Source organism: Panthera leo, chromosome F2, assembly GCF_018350215.1.
Source record: "Panthera leo isolate Ple1 chromosome F2, P.leo_Ple1_pat1.1, whole genome shotgun sequence".
NCBI classification, from domain to species: Eukaryota; Metazoa; Chordata; class Mammalia; order Carnivora; family Felidae; genus Panthera; species Panthera leo.
Window position 1 is genome coordinate 28,801,796 of NC_056695.1, and position 22,583 is coordinate 28,824,378.

General features: G+C 39.6%; 2 protein-coding genes across 10 annotated transcripts in view; both read right to left on the reverse strand.

Annotated features, from left to right (window-relative positions):
- MRPS28 (mitochondrial ribosomal protein S28) overlaps nucleotides 1-1,595 on the reverse strand; it is a 106,385-nt gene extending 104,790 nt beyond the window's left edge. Inside the window, exon 1 of the mRNA XM_042923449.1 lies at nucleotides 1,323-1,595. Within this exon, the coding sequence (XP_042779383.1) occupies nucleotides 1,323-1,538 (216 nt within the window). The 5' untranslated portion in view covers nucleotides 1,539-1,595. The remainder of the gene's footprint in view (nucleotides 1-1,322) is intronic.
- A 3,966-nt stretch (nucleotides 1,596-5,561) lies between these two features.
- The window catches only part of TPD52 (tumor protein D52), a 108,432-nt gene continuing 91,410 nt past the window's right edge, over nucleotides 5,562-22,583 (reverse strand). For 8 of the 9 annotated variants that reach the window (XM_042923448.1, XM_042923447.1, XM_042923446.1 and 5 more), the window contains 3 exons: nucleotides 20,808-20,909; nucleotides 11,563-11,611; nucleotides 5,562-7,289 (listed from right to left, as the gene is read on the reverse strand). In XM_042923448.1, the coding sequence (XP_042779382.1) occupies nucleotides 7,173-7,289; nucleotides 11,563-11,611; nucleotides 20,808-20,909 (268 nt within the window). In that variant the 3' untranslated portion in view covers nucleotides 5,562-7,172. Of the gene's footprint in view, nucleotides 7,349-11,562; nucleotides 11,612-20,807; nucleotides 20,910-22,583 lie in introns of all 9 variants that reach the window. The other variant, XM_042923443.1, reaches the window with a different exon arrangement.

Below are 22,583 nucleotides of genomic sequence, written 5' to 3' on the forward strand. Positions count from 1 at the left end.
AGTAAGTGAAGGAATGCAAGCATCCTCTGCAGGCTGTAAAGGCAAAAAAACAGATCCCACCCACAGAAAGGAACCAACCCTGTCAACATCTCGATTTTAGCCAAGTGAGACATCAGTCAGACTTCTCACCTACAGCACTAAAAATAATAAATCTGTTGTCTTAAACCACTAAATCTGTGGTAATTTGTTAGGGCAGCAAATAGAAACCTAATGCACCAGGCTTCTCCTAATCCCTGGATTTTAGGAAATTTTTGTCAATAACTATTAACAATTATTTACTAAATTCCAGGTCGTTTCCTATAATCCAGGACACAACCTGTCTGTGAACTGTTTGGTGCTGGTCTCCAAAGAAAGTACAAAAATTGAGAGTGTTTATTTTTACATAATTTACCATGGCCACACATCCAATTTCATGTCTGCTGAATTTAGTAATAAAAAATTGTGTCTCATTGGGGTGCCTAGGTGGCTCAGTCGGTTAAGACTTCAGCTCAGGACTTCAGCTCAGGTTGTGATCTCGAAATTCACGAGTTCGAGCCCAGCGGCCGGCTCTGTGCTGACAGCTCTAAGCCTGGAACCTGTTTCAGATTCTGTGTTTCCCTCTCTCTCTCTCTGCCCCTCCCCCGCTCGCGAGCGCACGCGCGCTCGCTCTCTCTCTCTCTCTCTCAAAAATAAAAATAAACATTTAAAAAAATGTGTCTCGTATTTATGTCTATCACTTCCAGTTCATTTATCTAGTAATTTCATCGTATTTTACAAACTATTGCCTGAAACACATGGAAAAAATTTTTAACGTCATTTACAGAAAAGGAAAGCGAAGCATTGATCAATCACTTGCTCAAGTTCGTAGAGACAGTAATTCTCTTCCACCTATCCACTGAATTAACAAATACTTATAAAGAGCCTCGTACACCAGACACCAAGCTCCACGCTGGAACTTCTGTGTATAAAGGACTCCAGTAGCAGAGAGGCCTGCCTCTCCCGGGGTAGAGCCCAATTCGTCTTTGAGTCCCAGGAGTCTCCCCAGATCGCCGAACTGGTAGCGCGTCCTGCGGTTTTCCCTTCCAGCACTCACCCAGGAAGACGAGCGCAAAAAAGAGTGGGGACAAAGCAGGTAAAGGCCGCAGGAAGTACAACCAACCGAGAAACATACCAAGAGCTCTCTTGGTTCCAAGTAGCCCGTTGCAGGGCCAAGACACACCCCTGACCCCAGCTCCACCTCCCAGACCAGGCTCCGCCCCGACTCCCGCCCCACCCACCACGCGGGAGCTCGCCTCAAACCCCAGCCGGGTCGACGGTGTGTCTGGCGTAGTGCCGCAACTCACTCTCTTCTGCGGGAGCTCCCCCTTTCGCCACAGCTCTGAATGCCGCTCCAAAGCGTTCGCGAAGCCGCCTGGGCGCCTTTTAGGCTCTGGGGAGTCGGAACTCTCACCCCCGGAGCTACTCTCAGTTCCTGCGCCTCGACAGGGCCGAGAGAAGAGAAACACTCGCAGGAAATGGCTCTCGGCAGTGACTGCACGGGTCCGGCACAGCGCCGCCATGACGGCTCCGCAACCTCTGACCTTGTACCTCTCCGCAAGCGCGCAGGTCACGGGGCGGAGCAGCGAATGGTCCACCCACTTACAGAGCCCTGATGATCCCTGGGCATGTTGTAGTCAGTTGATGCGGGGGGGGGGGGGGAGTGTGGCCACCGGGGGCGGTGGGGCAGATGGTTAAACTACAATCGGTGGATTAAATCGTTGGTGCCCGAGGGGCCGCCTGCTGACCGCGATCTGCTAAATTTTACGCGGAAAGCGTTTTTGACTCGTAGGAATTTCGTTCCCCAGGGCATCGCTTGAACCTTGTCCTGCTGTAAATTCTTATAATGCGACACTTGCTAGCCCCGCCGCCTGTGTTTTTTCTCCAAATGGCCGGAAGACCGGTTTTTCGGATCTCTGCTCAAATAGGTTCTCCTTGATTACCATATTTAGAATTGGAAATCCAAACGCACTGTCGGACTCTCCTGGTTTTCTTTATACCATGTAGCATTTTCAGTATGGTCTATGGTTTAATTATAATTTGTTTTGCGTCCGCTGTCCCAAATTTGTAAACTCTTTGCTGTTGGGTCCCTGACACTGGGCACGTAATAAGGCTCAACGAACGTTTATGAAATCCTGGAGCCAAGGTTGTTTTTTTCACTTCTGAGATCAGTCCACTGACGTTACAAAATTTAATCTAAGACGTTTTTATCATTTGTAGATAACTACAATTCCATCTAAGGAATTAAAGTTCAGAATGTGCCTAAACCTGCACCACCAGAGACCACACCATCACTCATGATTTTCTCCCCTTTTCCCCACCAACGTTAATTCCCAGAATTTGTCCCTTTTCAAAACCCAGCCTAACACCATATTTATACGTTTATTTCCTTTTACCATATATGAAGTCTTACCTGAAACGTGTTTGCATTATTATCGGTGGCTATTTCTACTTATACTTCCCTTGAAGAAAAAGTGGTAAATTGTAAAGTGCATTGGCCAGTGACCTTATGAACCCCTTAGTTCTAGGTCTGACTGTAACCCTGATCTCCGGCAAACCAATTTAATGTTGACTTCCTCACTTGTAAATCCAATCCATTAACCCCTCTGCTAAATTTTAAGTGCTTTGTAAATTTAACTAAATCAATAGCTACAGAACACATGGGATTACGAAGGTCCCAGCCCTAAATTTCAATAGATGTATGATATTCATATCCTACCTCAGTCAGATGACAAATTCCTTGAGGATTATGAGAATGGGCATTTTAGGACAAATCCTGAGGTTTTTAATGTATAAATGTTTGTATCAACTGACTTCAAGTTATGCTTAGTTCTTTACCTTTGGTAGAGCATCAGTAGTTTAAGGACTGGACAAATCTAAAAGGAGATATCTACACACTTTGTCCTAGCCTATACCAACTGTAACATCAGCTCTAATGGGAGTATTTTAACATCTTGATGGCACCTTAGGGATTCTGATCCTGTTCTACTGGTTGCACTATGCGTTCTTTCTTGCTTTATTAAAAACACAGGCCTCTCTTTCCCTGTAGCTTGTAAATTGTTACTACGTAGCTTGCAAATTGTTAGTACATTGTAAAAATATTAGTAATGGTGGATGACAAGGAAAGTAAACAGAAAATGGCTCCTTATCTAGTGGTTGTAATTTCATTTATAAAATGGTTACACTGCCACATCCTTGAGGAAAGAATTAAGGGAAATGAGTGAAAATGCCCAACACTTACTGAAAGCTTAATAAATACTGGCTATTAATGTCTGGGTGGAGGTGACCAGGAAGTGATTAGAAGTTCATGCCTCTTAAGCATACATAAAAACCTGGAAAGTAGAGATAACAGTGTTACTCTAAAGATGGTCATTTCAGCCATAGAGATAAATAAAATCATTGAAAGAGTCCACGTAGATCAATAGGGATAGGGAATAACATTAAGGAAACTGGAAGAAGAGATTATCAGAAAATAGTCAAACTGAAAAATAAGAATAGAGAACTGATCCTAGAAACCAAGGGGAAGACCAAAGCATCATGAGCATCATGAGAGTATTAAAGCAAAAGATCATACCCACTTATAAATATTCCTTTGAGCCTATTCTTTTGAACTGACAATTACAAAACTGTCAGGCTTTCCTGTATGCTAGGAAAACCACCAAATTAAAAGAATCACACTACCAACCAACCTCATTATGTAATAAAATTTACCTAGGAGAGTTGGCAAGAATTTTAGTCACCAAATAGCATTTATTTAAGTATGAAGTCCTGGCAGGTGATAGGTACCTGCAGGTCCTGCCCTCTGGAGGCTTACAAACTAAGAGTGAGTTCTTTTGGCTCATTCTGACTTGGTTCACTTTGATTTCAGAATCAGAATATGGAAATTACTTGTATAAGGTTTGCAAATTTACTTAAAAGTGATGCTTTAAATATATATACTTAAGTTTATTTATGGGGGGGGGGGGGGGAGGGGCAGAAAGAGTGGGAGAAAGAATCCCAAACAGGCTCAGTGCTGTCAGCACAGAGCCTGACGTGAGGCTCCATCTCATGAAATATGAGATCATGACCTGATCTGAAGTCAAGAATTGGATGCTTAACCGACTGAGCCACCCAGGTGCCCCCAAAGGGATAATGCTTTATATTAACTCTAACCCAACATGGTCTCTATAATTAATCCAATTACAATGGGACAGTCCCGAATTAATGGCCAAATGTTTCTTCACAAAACAATCTGATTTTTCATCTGGGTCTTAAGAGCTATAAAGAAACACATGTGATCCTGACATAGGACTTTATGCAGCAACTCCTCTGCCTAGATACAGCAAAGTCACTTACAGTCAACATGTAGCTTATTCAATTTTGTTTGACACACTTGATTCCATACAGCTACTTAGGGTTTTTTTTTTTCCATATCTAGGATATGAAGTGTCTAGACAGAAGTTGTATAATGGACTCACCTCTTTCTTTGACAGGTAATACATACAAAAGGACCCATACCCAAATTACAGAATTTTTATTGTTTTCAAATACTATACAAAAAAAAAAAAAAATAATAATACAGTGTGCATTTAATTAACAGATCCAGAGACAGTGATTCCAAATTAAAGATGTATTTTCTCTATTTCAATAGTTTGAGTTACTAAAATGATAATCCAGTGAATTCTCCTCTCTTTTATTGATTCCTTTGACCTCATAAACATAAGAATTCTTGCTTTATTTTCTGCAAACTCCATAAATTGAAGACATTCTTTTGTAAAAACGGGTTAATTTCTGGGATTATTTTTCTTCTATTACACTTCTTGAATTCTTCAGTATGTGAGATTTCACTCTCAAGTTGCTGTTTCCTCACAGTGTCAAACACAAAATTCAATAGAGTGACCAGGACCTCTCTGGTATTCTTAGTAATCGCTATGATAATCCAAATTTGTTAAATATCTGTGAATTTGTAATATTGAATCTTCCACAAAGACTATTTTGAATAATATTTCTAAGTCCAATGTTTGTTTTTCTAAATATCCTCTCGCTTTTTACTCCTTCTTCTAAAATACAGAGTACTTTGCAATCTGTTAAATCATTTTAAAAAGTAAATACAGGTAGATGTCTTGAAAAGTGATTCCCCAGTTTTTTTCACAACAATCACCAATACCCACATACACCCATCCCATTTTCCAACCCTTGTGCTATCATTTCTCACTAAAAAAGTAAAAAGATTTGAGTATATTTCACTCAGCTAAAGAAATTTCCATCTTACTCCATTTTGTCTTGTTGAAAGATAGTAATGGGGCAGGACACCCAAGAAACAATGTGATGAAAAGATGATGTTGTGATTTTTTTTTTTTAAATGAAAGACTCGTTGGAAAAAAATAACTTAACAGTTATGCTGAGTAACCAGAGTATTTCTATAAAAAGACAAATTTCTACAGATCCACTCCTCCAGGACAATGCTTCAACAACTAGGACATTTGCCTTAAAGCCTCTTTAAGGAAAGAACTTATATGTTAGTCTAACACCATTAAGCAGTGATTTAAAGCAGATAGTAAAAATAATGTGTTTGTGTTTTTTTTGCATAGACACCAGTTGATTATTTAATACAAGCTGTTTCCAGACCATTGGTCTCACAATAAATATTGAGACCTATACTACTGATATACAGAATTTATTAGGCTTTTCACATTTAATAGAGCATATTTTCAGTTGCATCTAAAGTGCTGTAACAAAAGCTCTAGCAATCAAGAATGGTAGCATGTTACTTATGACAATCGACACTTGTGGCTTTTCAAATTTGGTTTTCATAAGATAATTTATCCTGAAGTAAATCTAGTCATGCTTTTAAAAAAATGCCTTAGGTCACTCCAAGCTTGGCAATTAACATTTGGCATAAACAATAAAACAATCACAACTTGATAAATAACAAATACAACATTATAGGCCATAACCATACACAGAATAATGAAAAGGTAATAGTGATGAATAAGTAGCTATTAGAATAGAGTACCTTGGCCTCCATGCAGATACTTTGAGAGGCTTTGGTTCATTCAGCCCTGCCATTTTTTCAAAATAGGGGGCAATGTCTACAGTATCATTGTATAATTTCTAAGACACTGAAAACAAGTAAGTAAAAAACAGTGTGTTGATTTTCATTAATGCATTAAATCCTCAGGAGTTACCACCAACCCCTTATTATAAAATCTTTTCAAGTTTTTTAGTCCTACAACTTTGTGTGCTTATTTTTAAACGGTGCTGAATGAATTAAATGAAGACAGCAATGTTTCCCCTAACGTGATTGATTACAGCTAAAAATCTTCCAGGCTTTCGAATGGAACATTTGTTGAGAGTGTTCATATTTCAACTTACTAAGAATTACAGTATGCTTGCTTCAGAATGTTATTTTGCAATTTACTCTGAAACTAAAAATTTAATCTTGTGAAAAATAAGTTGATATAAATGGCATAATAACAAATACACTAAAATGGTTACTGTCACAAAGGGTGACACGGATAAGATGGTTCCACTCTGGAGTCACCTAGGAGTTTGAATTGCTGTACATGTTGTCACTTACAAACCATAACAAATTGGATGTAGAGCTGATTTATTTAGTCTGCTGTCTTCAGACACACACGATAGAAGATACCTCATACCAGAATGTTTACTCAAAAATATTTTTTGTAGCTGGTAACTCTTCCCTTGGAGGTAAAGAAAATTATGCCAAAACTTTTAATAACCAGAATTCAGAGAACTTTAAATTTTAGTTAGCAATCAAATATACAGAGGTTCAAAGAGAAAACAAAGAAAATCGTTTTGAAGACAAAGATCAAACTGACATCCCAGATCCAGAGCAGTTTTATAAAGTAGGAAAGCAGTTATGAGAAACCTGACGATTTTTGGATCATTCTAATGAGGATCCCCAGGTATTACATGTGTTTTTACAACAGTGTTTCCTATATCGGGGGCCTTAAATGCACATGAAAGGGTGTTTCCCAGGAACAGAGGTGAAGATACTTTTATGGTGTTCAACCCACAAACTATTTGGTCAGATAAACATGTAAAGCTAAGTAAAAGCACATCCGGTGGGAACTGAGAGCAATGAGTGTTGACATGATGTGCTTGGATGCTGCTTGCAGCGGCTGGCAGTGGGCGGCATCACACAGGTAAGCACCTCACAGGCCCCCCTGCGTCTGCTCCGGAAGAGGCTCCGAGGTGGCACTGGCATTTGCAGTTGAATTCAAGACTTCTCCGAAATCCCCACCAGCAGGCTTGGTTCCCCCTACCTTAGACTTTTAAAAAAAAAGTGCAAAAAGGACAAAACATCATGAAACGAAACGCTCAGCTGACGCTGCAAAAAAAAAAAAAAAAAAAGTAACTCGGATTTTACTTTGAGGAACACATAAATCAGGCACCTAGCAGCCCAGTGACTGTTCTCTGCATGTACGGAATTTAGTACTGTTGCAACATTCGGTGCCGCGTAATAGAAAACCGTGCAGTCTTCTCTGCTGAAATACTCCCACCCCTCCTCTTTTTTCCCACCTGCTCAATGCTCGTCACAGGGAAATTTGTCTGAAAACCTTTTTCAGACCTCTTATTCTAAAATACCTACTGAAGTCTCTTTATATTTGGATAGCACTTCGTATTCCATCCAATTGTTCATTGAGCTACACTCATTCAAGAAATACTAAATACAACAAAGGAAAGAAATATATATATATATATATATATATATATATATTTTTTTTTTTTTTTTTTTTTTTTTTTTTTTCCCCCACTTATGGTGTAAACTTTCTAACCCAGTGCTACTTACGGTGTGCTTTAATCATAACACACAGACTGACTCCGCGACACCTGGGAGCTTGTTAGGAAGAGTCTCAGACCAACCTCCCCGCCTCCAGCTACAAAGATCTCCAGGTGCTTCTTGACAAGTTAAAGTTTGTGGAGCATTACTCCAATTGATCTGGCCTGATATTGTCAATAAACATTTGTCTGCATGAAGAGGTCTACCATACATTTGGATAATACTTTATGTTTTTCCAAACCTTTATGATGTCACTTCATCCTTAATAACACTGATGTATCTATGCTCTCTCTGTTACATCCTTAATGACCAGCAAGACAGCTGACTAACATTAAGAAACCAGTCAACAGGGATGCCTGGGTGGCTCAGTCGGTTAATCATCCAACCTCGGCTCAGGTCATGTTCTCAAGTCCCGCGTCGGTCTCTGTGCTGACAGCTTAGAGCCTGCTTCCAATTGTGTCTCCCTCTCTCTCTGCCCCTACCCCACTAGTACTCTCTCTCTCTCTCAAAAATAAATTAAAAAAAAATTTTTTTTTTAATTAAAAAAAAAAACAACAGTCAACCAACAATGAAACTCATAGGTTTAACCTGACCTGCTCTTAGCTCAATCTTAACCGACTAGCCACAGACACATTATCGGCTGGAATCTTGTTGAAATTTTCTCTCCTTCTTTTTGGTCTCCCATCCATAATCTCTGAATTGTCTGAAAAATCTGCACAACTTATGTCCACTGTATATTTGTTAAATTTATTAAAACACATGTCTTAATTATAGGAAAATACTAAGACCCTTACACATGTCTAACATTGAACACCTCCCTCCACAACTGGTTCCTTCTCTATTCTTAAGACTTTACATAACTGTAGCACTCACCTAGCTGTCTTGGCCAGACACCTGGGAGTCATCCTTGATCCTGCTCCATCTTGTTCCACATCCAATCAGTCACTAACTTTTTGGCTGTCATTTCTAAATTCTAAATATCTCTCAACTCTGTCCCGTCAGCACTACCTTAATTCACTCTACCGCCATCTTTGGCCTGGATTACAACTCCTTCCTCCTAACCAGTCTCCCTGACTCCAGATCTCCTTAGATCTGCAGGGCACCAGTGATCTTTCTAAAATGCACAGAATACACCACCCACATTGTTTAAAATCCTTCAGAAGCTTCTCATTGCCCTAAGTCCAAATTCTTTAGTGCAGCCTACCCATCACTCGAGCTTTATCTCCTGCCCACTACCCTACAGCACAGCAAAATGCCTGGTATTCCTCAAAAAGGTGTCAAAGCTTTTAAAACATTCTCCTCAACCTAAAGGCCTCCATTTATATTATCTTGTCCTGTAAGAAACCCTCTCTTACCTTCCTTCCTAAGCTAGGTCAGATGTTTCTGCATCCCCAAGTCTCCCCATCATGGAGCCTTACCTTACTTTTTGCTGTTTTTTTTTTTTTTTTTAATGTTTATTTATTTTTCAGAGAGAGAGAGAGAGCAAAAGCAGGGGAAGGGCAGAGAGAGAGAGGGAGACACAGAATCCAAAGCAGGCTCCAGGCTCTGAGCCTCACGCGGGGCTCAAGCTCACAAACCGTGAGATCATGACCTGAGCTGAAGTTGGACGCTTAACTGACTAAGCCAACCAGGTGCCCCCACTCACTTTATTTTCAATGGCCATTTAATTGCCTACACATCTTGCAGAAAGGGTCTGTATCTCTCTTGCTCACTGGGGTATCTCCAGGGCCTACCATTCATCATCTGGCACACGGCAAATGCTCAATTATCAGAGATAAATGAACCAATCCAAAATCTAAACATAAGTACATGTAGACCCAATATTTAATTGAACATAAAGGTAATTTAGCAAAATTACATCCCAAGTGTACAACTACATTTTACAGCTTTTGGGGGGATAGCTGTTTCCTATACTATACTTCTAAAAATTACATGTTTTTATCTGAATGGTGCCTAGTCATGTTTCAAAAGCAAGTTTCACCACAATTTATAGAATCTAAATACACTCAGAGGCAGAATATATAGTAAATGACCTGGAAGTTTCTAGTCCTCTTCAGTGTCTAAAGAATACAGCTATCTGTTTTTTCCAACCCGTCATTTCAAAAACTAATGCTTAAGGCAGATTTCAAGGAGAGACTCAAGATAATCCTAAATAGTGACAACTGACTTCCTGTAATGTACAGTTTAATTGCAAACACATGACTAGGTATTAAAAAGAATAAAGCAGGTCTCCTACTGACCTAGAAGAATGACTAGGATATACTTGTTGCTCATCAAATATGTATTAAGTAGCATCAATGTGCCAAGGACTAATCTAGGCCCTTGAGAAGCATGAGTGAGTAAGAACAGGTCCTTGTGTTTGTGGGATCATACATCACATATGCTAGTGGGGGCTGGATGAACAAGTTATAGGACTGTGTGTGCAGTTGTGACTCATATCTGCAAAATGTTTATACATTTATGTGGAAACAGAAAAGGTGTGTATTAGTGTCTGTATGGGCAAGAAAAAAAGACCCAAACCACACTACAGTGTTTGGGTTCCTTTCCATAAGTAGCCCCTGCCTCTGTAATTTAAAAAAGATGCATTTAAAAATAAGTAACTCAGGGGCGCCTGGGTGGCTCAGTCAGTTAAGCGTCCGACTTCGGCTCAGGTCATGATCTCACGGTCCGTGAGTTCGAGCCCCGAGTCAGGCTCTGTGCTGACAGCTCAGAGCCTGGAGCCTGTTTCAGATTCTGTGTCTCCCTCTCTCTCTCTCTGACCCTCCCCCGTTCATGCTCTGTCTCTCTCTGTCTCAAAAATAAATAAACGTAAAAAAAAAAATTAAAAAAAAGATAAATAAAAATAAGTAACTTGGTTACAATTATGAAAGACTAAATCTGAATATTTGTTTTTAAGCAGATTTATATAAAACGCTTAAGATAATAATTTTAATCCTTAAAAAATACCCACAGTTAATTATCAGGATTTGTTTAGGAAGAAATGAAACACTGCTTTGCCCAAACTGAAGAGAAGGCTGGGAACTGGTCAGGAACCAGACAACCTTTCTGGTCACTTGTGATCCTAAGAGTTAATAATTTTATAGTTTTGAACATAATTTTGAAAATATAATTTATAAATTAATAAAAATAATCACTGAAAATGCCCACCTTCACTGTAATCAAAGCAATCAAAAAATAAAACAGTGAATCATCAATAGTGATCACCATCATAATACAAATGTCTAATGACTGAGGATTGAACAATCAATATCTGTCACAAGGTACATGTAAACATCCATTGAACATAATACTGAGGAAGAATATTTAATGATAAAGGAAAATGTTTATGTTGTATCTGGTTAATTCCTTCTTAAAGCATTAACATTATAGGCCAACTACATACATATCACTGACTCCGGGTGACAGGACCAACTTTTGTGTGTTTTTTTTGGGCTTTTCGATGTTGTTGCTAATTTTCTACAATAAAATTTATATTAAATTTTGTTCAATTTTCAATGTATTGGAGCAGTACACACTTCTCAAGTACTACTGGCTTTTTAAATTATACATTTCCTTTTAGCGTTTAGCATCTACCATGCTACAACATACACTCAAAACATTGATTAAAAGAGTACATATCACCTATAATAATGTAAAGAATAAAGTCATCAAGGCTCTAAATATTTTTAGAAAGAAAGAGTAATGTGAATAATTTACCCACAGCAAAAAAAAATTAAGGCACCAAGCAAGACATCACTAAGATTCTATTCATCTCTACTTGCCTTTAAGTTTTCAACTTTTTCTTCAAATGATTTGAAAGTTGGGGAGTTTCTACGGAGAGAAAGAAAAACAGTAAAATTAAAAACACTGAAAAAAACTCACTGATTTTGAAACATCATTAGTTGATTGTATTCCTCTTCACAGTTATTCTCAATCAGCAAAGAAACAGATTTAGCTGTGTATGTCTGTGCAGGCATAGAGGCAAATATGTATTATTAGGTAAGATGATCAAATTCTGGTCTAAGATTTCTACAACAATGCCTTCAGTTCCACAAACAGCCTGTCTCAGATATACATGATATAGATGTAGTCAAGTACATGTGTGAGAAGGAACAAAGTCGGTAAAACACGAATTCTGTCACTTCTCTAACCATCTAAGTGTGCCACCCTTAGATCAGTTTAATTTTGGTTAAGGTAGCTATACTCTAAAACTCGTGTTTAAATTCACATATTGCCTGGCAAAGAGTCCTACATGAACCCCCATCACCAAGCAGGACAAGCAGACCACATGAGTTTCCACAACAGGGATCCTGGTTCCCAGGGAGCAGCAGTAGAGATGAGGAAAGAGAGACCAAAAGGAAGGAAGAAGCACAGAAATGTGGTTTTGCCTACATCACAAAGCTGCCCCAACTTGCAGAGCACTCTGAGCCCACGGAAAGCCTCTCCCATGTCTTCACACTCATCCATATTAATCAACGAGGATCACAGAACCTATGTCACTCACGTCTGGGTTTCCGAAGCTTTTAAACTATCCACCTGACCTCAAATATCCTTCCTATTACATAGATGAAAAAGGTGAAGAAGGGAACAAGGGGTTCTCTCCTTTCCACAGTGGTGATGGGCAACCAGGCCCAAGGGGTAGTCCCCCAGAGGCATCCATAGCTCTTGGGAAGTCGTGGGCAATGCAAGTTCTCGGTTCCCACCTCAAGCCTATAGAAATCAGAAACCAGAGGGGGCGGGGTTCAGCAAGCAGGGGGTTTAACAAGCTCTCCAGGTAGTTCTGATGTATACTAAAGGTTAAGCCAAGCAAGTGTTGTTAAAAATCCCCTGCCTCTCTGGAGAGGTTAATGAGACAGAAACATGCACCGCTTGCACGTTGTTTCCTGATGGAAGAGGATGGCAGAACTGAATCACAGTTGGCTCCAAATGTCAGAATAGGATGAGGGAAGTGGAAATAGGGAGGTCGGAAAGCCGAGTAGCTTTAGCAGACAGAGGTGGTGGGACAGCTGTTACCTATGAAGAGCTTTATTAGATGGTTAGTGTTCACTTTTACAGTTAAGCAGATTTAAAATGTGAAGCAATTTAATAGGTTTACAAAATAAAGTAGAAATAATAACTTTTTTTTAAATCACAAACCTTTATTGGATCACTTGCACCCACCTTAACATTATAGAAGGAGCAACTGAAAACTGACACAGCGTTAAACACGCAGCTTGTTTAGAGCAGAATCCTAGCTCCCCGCTTCAGAACAGTTCAAGTTACACATTGAAATAAAGAATAAGAAAGAGCAAGATCAGCTACGTTTTGTAAAAATAAAATACTTTACCTCATAGCAGGCATGCTAATTGAATGTTGAATGGAGCGGATACTAAGAGGCAGCATTAAAAAGAGATAGACATGAAGTTAGTATCGTGATTAGACATAAAACGCAGCTTTCTAGGGGCTCATTCTTTTGGCACCATGAAGATTTATCTACTTTTTGAGGTGGAGGGGATAAAAATTATTCCAATGCACTTGTATTCATGAGCAAATTATTTTTGATTCAATTTTTTATTGTTCTTCTAAGTTATTTATTTAAATAATCTCTACACCCAACGTGGGGCTCGAACTCAGGACCCCAAGATCAAGAGTCGCACGCTCCAACTGAGCCAGCCAGACGCCCGTTCATGAGCCAATTTAACCCATGTAGTTGACAGAGCTAATAATTCAACCTTGCACTTTTATAGCACTCTGAAAATTCTACAGTGCTTTGCACCTGTATCTATGGGGCATCAAGCACCGAGGCTCAGAAGTTAAGTGATTTACCCAAGGTCACAGTAGGATGGAACCTGGGTCTTTGGGACTCCTGATTCAATGTTCACCGCCTCCCCTCAAAAAACGAAGCACACATACAGATACACACACGCACAAGTGAGGCTGGTGAAGGGCGCCAGCGGCTGCCTTTCTCCCACATATTTGTGACCAGACCAAAACAGGAAGGCTTCAAAATAAATCACCTATTTGACAACTGAAAGTGATTTAGAGATCACTCCTTAGTAGTATCAATTTTCTAATAAGAGACACTTATACTTCAGCCCAATGAACTAAATGTTCTTAATGGTCATTTTTGGCCCTTTGTTTTACTAGCACCAACTTCTTTCTCAAAGGCAATGCAGTTTACCGACCGTTCAGGCTCAAGGTTATCTACTCTCAGCCATCTCCCATAGAGACCACCTCGCAAGATGAAAGCACTTTAATTCGTGGGCTCACAAAGTCACTGTAAATTGCTGATAGGATTACTATGCTTACAGTATTTTGATCACTGGCAGAGCCGCTTTGGTAGGAAATCTTTCCTTCAGGTAAGCTGGACAGTCCAAGGTATTCTTAATTATATTTGAATATTGCATGTGTGATTTAAGTTTTCTCAAAAAATCAGTTGTTACACATGACAGTGTGTTTAAAGAGTAGCTCCCAAATCTAGTTTTGCACTAATATGTAGTGACATGAAGTATGATCTAGATATAAATCAAAATACACTGGCAGTTCACATAGTCAAAATAATCAGTAAAGTATCTGGACATCTTCATACTTAATGTCATATGTAACACAGGAAACAATCCAGGCAGCTCGCCATTCTCTCTATACTATAACAGTGGTAGATACCTTGGGTACAAGACTACATTCTAGGAGAATTGGCTAATGCTTTTCCTGCTTAATCTATTGCAGTGGGCTAGATCCATACCTGAAGGATAGAGATTCATAAAAATCATCCTTCTTAGTTTACAATACTATTAATTACTATTAATTACAATCATTTACACTAGTTTAGAGCCTTCTAAAGAGGCTGTCTAATCACATTTCCACAGCCCCCTTCCATCATCATCAGTAATGATAACTGGATCAGTAGAACTCCACCCACCACAACTAATCTGGTAATCTGCAAACTGTTTGGAGTGAATGAAAAGAAAGAAAAAACAAAAAAAGAGGACAATTAAGATTCTTATCCTGGGATTTTGTACACTAAACTACTGGTTAATGGCTAGGTACATGAGCTAAAAAGTTATGTGGGCTTAGACGTTGAGGAAGGCCTTTCATGGGACCAGGAGGTACAGGCTGCAAGAATGCAGAAGCAGCCAGTTCCCCAAGAAAGGACTGAATATAGTGCACGGAGAGGTAGAAGAAAGGAAGCAGAGATGACTACGCAAGGAAGAGGGCAGGGTGAGAGAGGAACAGCAATTTCCTTGGCTTCTGGAAGCAACCTTGATTTTACTAGCTTTCCAACCAGCAGGACTAGTCTGGGAGGGGGAAAGGGCTTGCTACCTTTCTTCTCCTCAGATTCCAAAAGAACTTTCTATGCGACACATTCTCCTTCTTAGGGAAGCTGGTTTACCTAATTTTTTGTTCCTCATAACCAAGACTCTTCACTAGAACATTCATTTTGGCAGAATTACCAAATTCTGGCAAAAGAAGGGGAGTGATGGCTTGGATGTATGATAAACTGCTTGTTCTTGGGACTCCCTGAATGAATTCAATAGTATCAACAAAATGAGGAAATACGTAAAGTGCAAATTTCAGAAATCCATAGCTAATTGTAGCCACTGTCCCTAAACACCCACTGAAAACTCATTCCTTCCAATGGTCATTTTCTGGGTGCTGTGCCCCCTTGAACCAGCATACAAGCTAGTTAAGAGGAAACAAGTCAAAGGCAAAGTGGAAGAAATGATCATAAAATGAATTCTAAATACATCAAGTTGACTGTAAATTCAACATCCAGGGCACAAATTACTTCAGGATTATCCTACATAAGAAATAAACCAAGGTGATGAGAGTTGAAAAACTGAATAGTAAACATCGCCCCAAATTATCAAGGGATGGAGAATGAAAACAAGAAGTCAGTGCAGAGCTATGCCTGTGTGTAATCAAGGGGTCTCCCCTGATTAGGTAAGGGATGGGAGTGGAACATTAATGTAAGGAGGTACCAGGAAGAAAGGGGAAACTCACAAATAAGGCAAATAAGAGAAAACAATAATCCTGGAAATACAGCAGTCTCCGTCTGAAAATAAGTAAACATTTTTTTAAAAAGTTATTCTTTTGGGGCACCTGGGTGGCTCAGTCAGTTAAGCGTCCGACTTTGACTCAGGTCATGATCTCACATTTTGTGAGTTTGAGCCGCATGTCAGGCTCTGTACCAACAGCTCAGAGCCTGGAGCCTGCTTCGGATTCTGCGTCTCCTTCTCTCTCTGCCCTTTCCCCTTGTGCTCTCTCTCTGTCTCTCTAAGATAAAAAAATATGTGTTAAAAAAAAAAAAGTCATTCTTTTAAAAAGCTGAATTGATTTTTTAAATTTTCCTGGTTTCTTACACAGTTCCTTGATCTTTTCATCCCCAATCACAATAAGAGGGGAGACATAAAGGGAGGAAAGAGAAGAAAGGAAGTGGTAGGTACTACACAGAGAAAAAAAAGAAAGAGTTAATGGTTAGCATGTTTGAATGCTTACTAGGTGCCAGACACGCTTTTGAGAGCTATCTATGTATTATTTTTCCATTGTGCCCTCACAATAATTTCTTGACTGTAAGTGATAAGCCAAAGTAACTGCTGGCCAGTGCCTGGAGGGGCCTATTCTTAAACCTTGATCACTCTGGGGAGGCAGAACAATGCAGAGAAGAATACAGGCTCCAGAACCAGGGTGCTGTCTGGGTTCAAAGCTTGGGCTTCAGCCACTTAGCTGTGTGATCTTGGGGGGAGTCACTTAACCTCTCTATGGTTCAGTTTCCTCCTCTGCAAAAATCAAAACAATAACAGCACTTACTTCGGAGGGACTATATAGAGCCTTGCCTGGGACATAATTATTCACCATTATTATTACCACAGATGACTTTAACAGAAACACACATTAACATTTATTTCATATTACATTGCAGTCTTTAAAACGTTTGCATTGCACCCAGTTGTTATTTCAGTTGGTAACTCGGACCACACGGTCTGGACCAAGGTCTGGCACATGGTTAGCGTTCAATAAATACTTCTGAATGAAAGCATGAATGAACAAAAACTTGTAACTAAAATCAGGAAATATGGGCATGAAAGGTAGAAAAGTTCAATAAAGCTTTTCAAATTCTAATCAAAAAGTACTCTCTGAAAGAGAAAACATCACTTCTGTTCCCGTTAAGGGGTGAAAATTTTCAGCAGAACAGAATGGTCTGGAATAACCTTAATGAGTCCCAAACAAACAAAAAAGGATATCTAGAGATTTATATGAAGAAATACACACGTAAACAGGAGAAACTTCCTTCGGAAATAAAAGCAAAGTTAATTAGCACTTCCTCTTAAATATATCAAAATTCTTGACTAATGAAGCTGCTGAATTACTATACTATACTATTAGTAACACTGAAATTGATGTTTAACACTGGCACCAAGGAAAATGAGAAGGGTTTCTCTCAAAAAAATTCCAAAGTTCCTCTCAAAAACTTAAAGGCATGAATCAATGCTCAACACATATGTATAGACAATGAGCAAATATGAGATGGGTGGATATGAACACAACACCTGAGGGGAAAGGCTGGCTGTCCCTAAAGAGCTTCCCCTGATAGTTCTCATTACCATGTCCCACATCTGGCCCTCGACCCAGCTGTCACAGACACCTAATTCTCAGGGGACTAAAAACCGATCTCTCTCTTTTCTCCTCCACTTCCTCCTCCTTGCACACCCACCTGGGGTGTAAGGAACATATCTAAATCCCAAGTACCAATTGATTAATTGACAATGTGACCTAAAAACTGTTGCAGGGTCTAACAATTCATGTCAGCAAATCAACCACAATTCTGTCTGAGAGTGAAATCATTGCCACAAGCTTGCTGGGTACACAGGGACTCAAAACAAAGGGAGGTTGACAGGATTAAGCAACTATTTCAAGCACTTGGCAAAAGAGGCCTCTCACATCGTCTCCATGGGAGCAAAGGCCTTGCTGCTGGGACTGAAACCCTCAAAATCTACTTTCCAAGCTTCCTCTCCTTGGACAGTTTTTGGGCCAGTCTTTGCCACCGTGACTCACTGATCTAAAAGATGCGGTTTTTCTTCATACAGGTTTTCTATTATGTATGTTTTTATGTGTTTCTATTTTATATGTTCTCATATATTTTTACATGTGAACACACGAAATCAGATCACAATCAGGGCTTCTTGGCCGAGAAATTTAAGTGACTTTAGCCAACTTTTAATCCGTGAGACTTATAAAATTTAGCTTTCAGAAAATAATCTTGTATCTCTCATTTCCAGGTTTTAATCAAAAGTCTTACTTAAACTTCCACGTATGGATACACAATATATTATTAGAAACAGGACTAAAAATGGCAGAGTGTAATCTCAATTATAGTTTTTAAATGAAATAAAAATGTTGACTGTATAAGGAGCTAGAAAAGAGTGTCAATACCAAATCTGTTCCTGGTCAATTAATAAGACAGCACATACTGAGCCATCTTATGTGAATTTGCTTAATCTTAAAACTACAGAGAAAGAACAGGGACGTGTACTGATGAAACATTCCCCAACAGCACGTACAAAAATATTTTTATATTTTTATTTCTATCACATCTAACATTGTTATATAATCCAGGGTTAACAGGGCTCTTCCACCTTAACTTATTCCTAGTCCCAACCCCCTTCCCCTACTCCATCCACTCAAAGATTGTAAGGTCTTTCAGTATGAGAGCCATATCTGATGTATGGTTATATTCCGTGGGCCTGTCCATAAAATGCAGTCTAACAGGAGCAGAGTGGATCCTGTGACTGAATACATATTCACACAACTCAAACGACTGTGGATAAAGTGGTCTTAACAGCTGCCTAAAGCACTGAGGCCATTTTTAATTGAATACCAAAAATACAAAACCACCTATTTCTTGATCTTCTTATCCCTATGGTTGGCTCTGACTTCCTGGGCCAAGTGTCACTAGGCCAGAAAGGCCTCAGCGATAAGTTTAAGTTTCCTTACTTAAGCAGACAAACAGCGAGACTACAGCAAGTGACTGAGAACATAATTCGCACTAGAAGAACAGAAATGGAAGCAGCAGACCATGTTGTCTTTCCTGCTTACACTCTAAAGACCTTTCTCCAACTTAGTTTTCTCTATTCATTGGATAAACAGTCTGTATGGGAGACAGAGAAGAGGTTTGCTCAGCATCACAAAGATTCCGTCTATAAGACATGGTTTGGGCTGACATCTTTTTAATGTGTGTGTGGTTGATTGTTTGTTTGGTTTTTTTTTAGCCTAATAGGCTATTTTTCCTTTTGCAACCATGAAATTTCCTTACCTGCATATGCAAAGAGTATAGTGTAAAGAAATTTAAAAAATAGTAAAAACTATAAGCTAGTAAAACAAATACTGGAAAGTGCAGAGTAATGGGTATATTTTATGTCTACTTTACCACAATGAAAAAAAAAAAAAGTGATCAGAGTAACCTGTAGAAGACGGAAGACTGACATCATGAGGCAGTACATGTGCACTCTATTACAGAAGCATAATGGGACCCACGTGAAGGAGAATTCCAACATCCTTACAAAAGCACCAAAGAAATTAAAGCATCAAAAACAAACAAAGTCAGACATTAAAAGGGAGGAATTCTGTATGCCATGGTTGAGCTGCTTCTTTTGACCACCACCACCAACAAAAAAGTAAGAAATGTCAAAATCATTTCCATATCCCTGGACCACAGTGTCCAATTATTCTTCTTTTAATTTATCCGTTACCCACGGTATACAAAAACCCTCCCTTAAAAATAGGTATGCACTAAGGAAAAAGATATTCCAAACGCAAGAAAAGTATGCAGTGGACGAACACAACCATCCAACGTGGCATAATAAAGTCTAATTAAGCACACTTGTCTTAGACACCGGCTACAGCTGCAGGGATGGTTCAAGCTGTCCTTACCTAAAGGAATGTGAAAAGGCTTGCATTCTGTAAGAAGCCACAGTAAGCATTAAAAAAGAAAGCAGGTTCTGGTAAATCTAAAACAATGGAATAACCTACTTTTTAAAAGTCGTGTAAGGCTTAAACTGGACTCTAAAGGTCTAGACAATCAAGCTGGCATAGAAAGACATGAGAGCACCTCAGAGATGTACATAAATTGTCAAAAGAAAGCCAGCAAGCTATGTTTATTACACAGATGCTTAGAATGATGATGGTCCAAATACAAGAAGTCATTTGGATTTTGGGGTATGTAATAAATATACATTGGTTGCGAAACTTATTCAACCAACAAAATTCTGGTTGTAAAAGCTACATTCCCCACAAATGAAAAACACAAAGTCATGCAATCTGAGGGTTTTGTTAGTAAAACAAAAACACTTTCATGCCAACAGAAGCACAGCAAATTTAAACCATGTTTGTCACTTTCAGTGCTATTTGAATCAACATGGCGGGGGCGGGGCGGGGGGGGGGAGCAGGGAGGATGCACAAAAGCACTGTGAAGTGGTTTTATTAAAACTGCCAGGAAAATTCTGCAGACTCATCTGAAATATAAATGCAAAACAAAAAGCAAAGCTCAATATCAAGATGTGGGCCTAAGCACGAATGTAGAGAGAGCTTACACATTAGTACAAACCAGTACACGGATGAGCATGTGGTAATCGCACCACGGTATAACAGTGTACCACGCAGAACTGAAGCCGGTCTCGGTCCACGCGTGCAGGCAGCACTCCCGGACCTGTCGCCAGGAGGACCACAGGCTCGGCCCACAACCACAAACTTGCAACCACAAGAGACATACTTACCCTGCATGATCAGGAAGGACTAAAAGGACAAAAATGCACAACCAGAATTTTCCAACAACCTTAAAAGTACTCGCAAGATGATTATTTTGAACGCTATGCCTAAGAGCCAGAAGGCTACGCCTAAAATAACTGAGGCAATATTTCAGGTCCTGGAGAGGCCTCCCTCACTTGAAGACAGGAGAATCCAGCATTATCCACAAAGTCAGGAAATACATGCAACCACAACATATTTTAATTTGCCTCAGCTACTTAATGAGCAAGGAGAAATGAGGACATACTTTACATCTTCCAGCTTTTTGGTGATGACCGATCCAACAGATGAGAAAGCAGCGGATGCCTTCTGTCCAGCTTGAGATAAGGTTTCAGAGGTCTTTTTGTACCTATATTAAATTATAAAAGAACAGAGTAAAGAAAAGGTAAGCTAACCTTTTCTAATAGCAATAATTTAAAGAATGATCACCACCTCTTGGAGAGCTCTCAAAAACCTTTTTAAAAAAAATTGTTTTTAGAACATCCCAAATCCTTCATAACCACCAGGACAACATCATCACATCGTTTTATCGTTAACCATCATGCAGGCTCAATCTTCGGCAGTGCCCTAGGACAGCCAAACAGACGCCTATAAAGGCAGGGCCAAGGAAATCAGGGTAAGGGGTAAAAATAGTCATAGAGAAAAGCTGAAAATGAGCCAGAGGCTGAAATTATACCTCTTATTCTTTTCCACTAAAGCCAAACAAAAATGAAATCAAATTCCTCACATGCCTTTTATAACTTTATTCCCTAAAAAGGGACCAGAAGCAAGGTAAGGTCCCTGGGTACTTTTTATCCAAGTAAGTTATATGGCCGTAAAGAATTTTTTTAATTTTGCATATCTGCAGAGCTACCACATAAGGACTTGTGGACTCTCGACGGAATACTTAAAATGACTCAAGTATGATATTTGCTATAGCATAAAGCTATCATTTACCACCTTCCTCTTCCCATCTACCCAGGGATTAATGAAGGACAAACAAAACTAAATTAATATGGTAGCTACAAAGAGGTTAAGATCCTCCTGTTATTGACAGGGATGCTCAGGCATTTTTACTTATCCCATCAAGAAAAAATACTAAAAATAAAAAGTTTATGGTGATTCACAAAGAATCTTATATGGACTTATATGGGTCGGAAGTGGACCAAAGGGGGTAGACACCCTAGTGTCCTAGTGTTGTCATGTCAAGATGCAGTCAGCCTCACTGCTGCTGGTAACCAGCTCAGCGCATGGATGAACACAGACTTCAGGTGCGCCTGGGTGACTCAGTCCGTTAAGCGTCCAACTCTTGATCTCCACTCAGGTCACAATCTCCTGGTTTATGAGTTCGAGCCCCGCATCGGGCTCTGTGCTGATAACATGAAGCCTGCTTGGGACTTTCTCCCTCCTTCTCTTTCTGCCCCGCACTCATGCACATGTGCTCTCAAAAATAACTAAGTAAACTTATAAAAAAAATTTTATAGAACATACTTCAGAATCTGTTACCAGAAGCTGGCTCCTCCTTACGCTAGGAAACAAAACTGCATCATGATCAAGGCCGTATCAAAATGTATGTGATCAAAAAGACAAGAAGATTAAGGGGTGGGCCTCTGCCACCAGCACATATCAGAGACGATGAGCCAAGAGTCTTATGAGGAAGTAAAAAGAAGACTGGCTCTGTACTTGGTCAAATCTGAGTTCAAATGCTGCCCCTACATTTTGAGTTTTGTGACCTCAAAACTTATCTGATCCGTTTCCTTCTCTCGGGCTATCTCACCACCCACCCTATTTGGGTATTCTGAGGACTAAGTGACATAGGTGCATTTCTGGCAAGTCAATATATAACATTTTTGGAACGTAAACGTTAGTTCTTCAACTCACCTACGAGGCTGGTTTTCTTTCTATCCCCTAGAACAGTCTGAAAGACCAAAGTTAGAGAAGACTCAGGTACACTTGAGAACTGGGCAGGGGGAAGTGCCCTGTGTAGTATAAAGAAGAGTCGCAGAAGCATCCCTCAGCCCCTTTCTGTTCCCCTACCCAGACA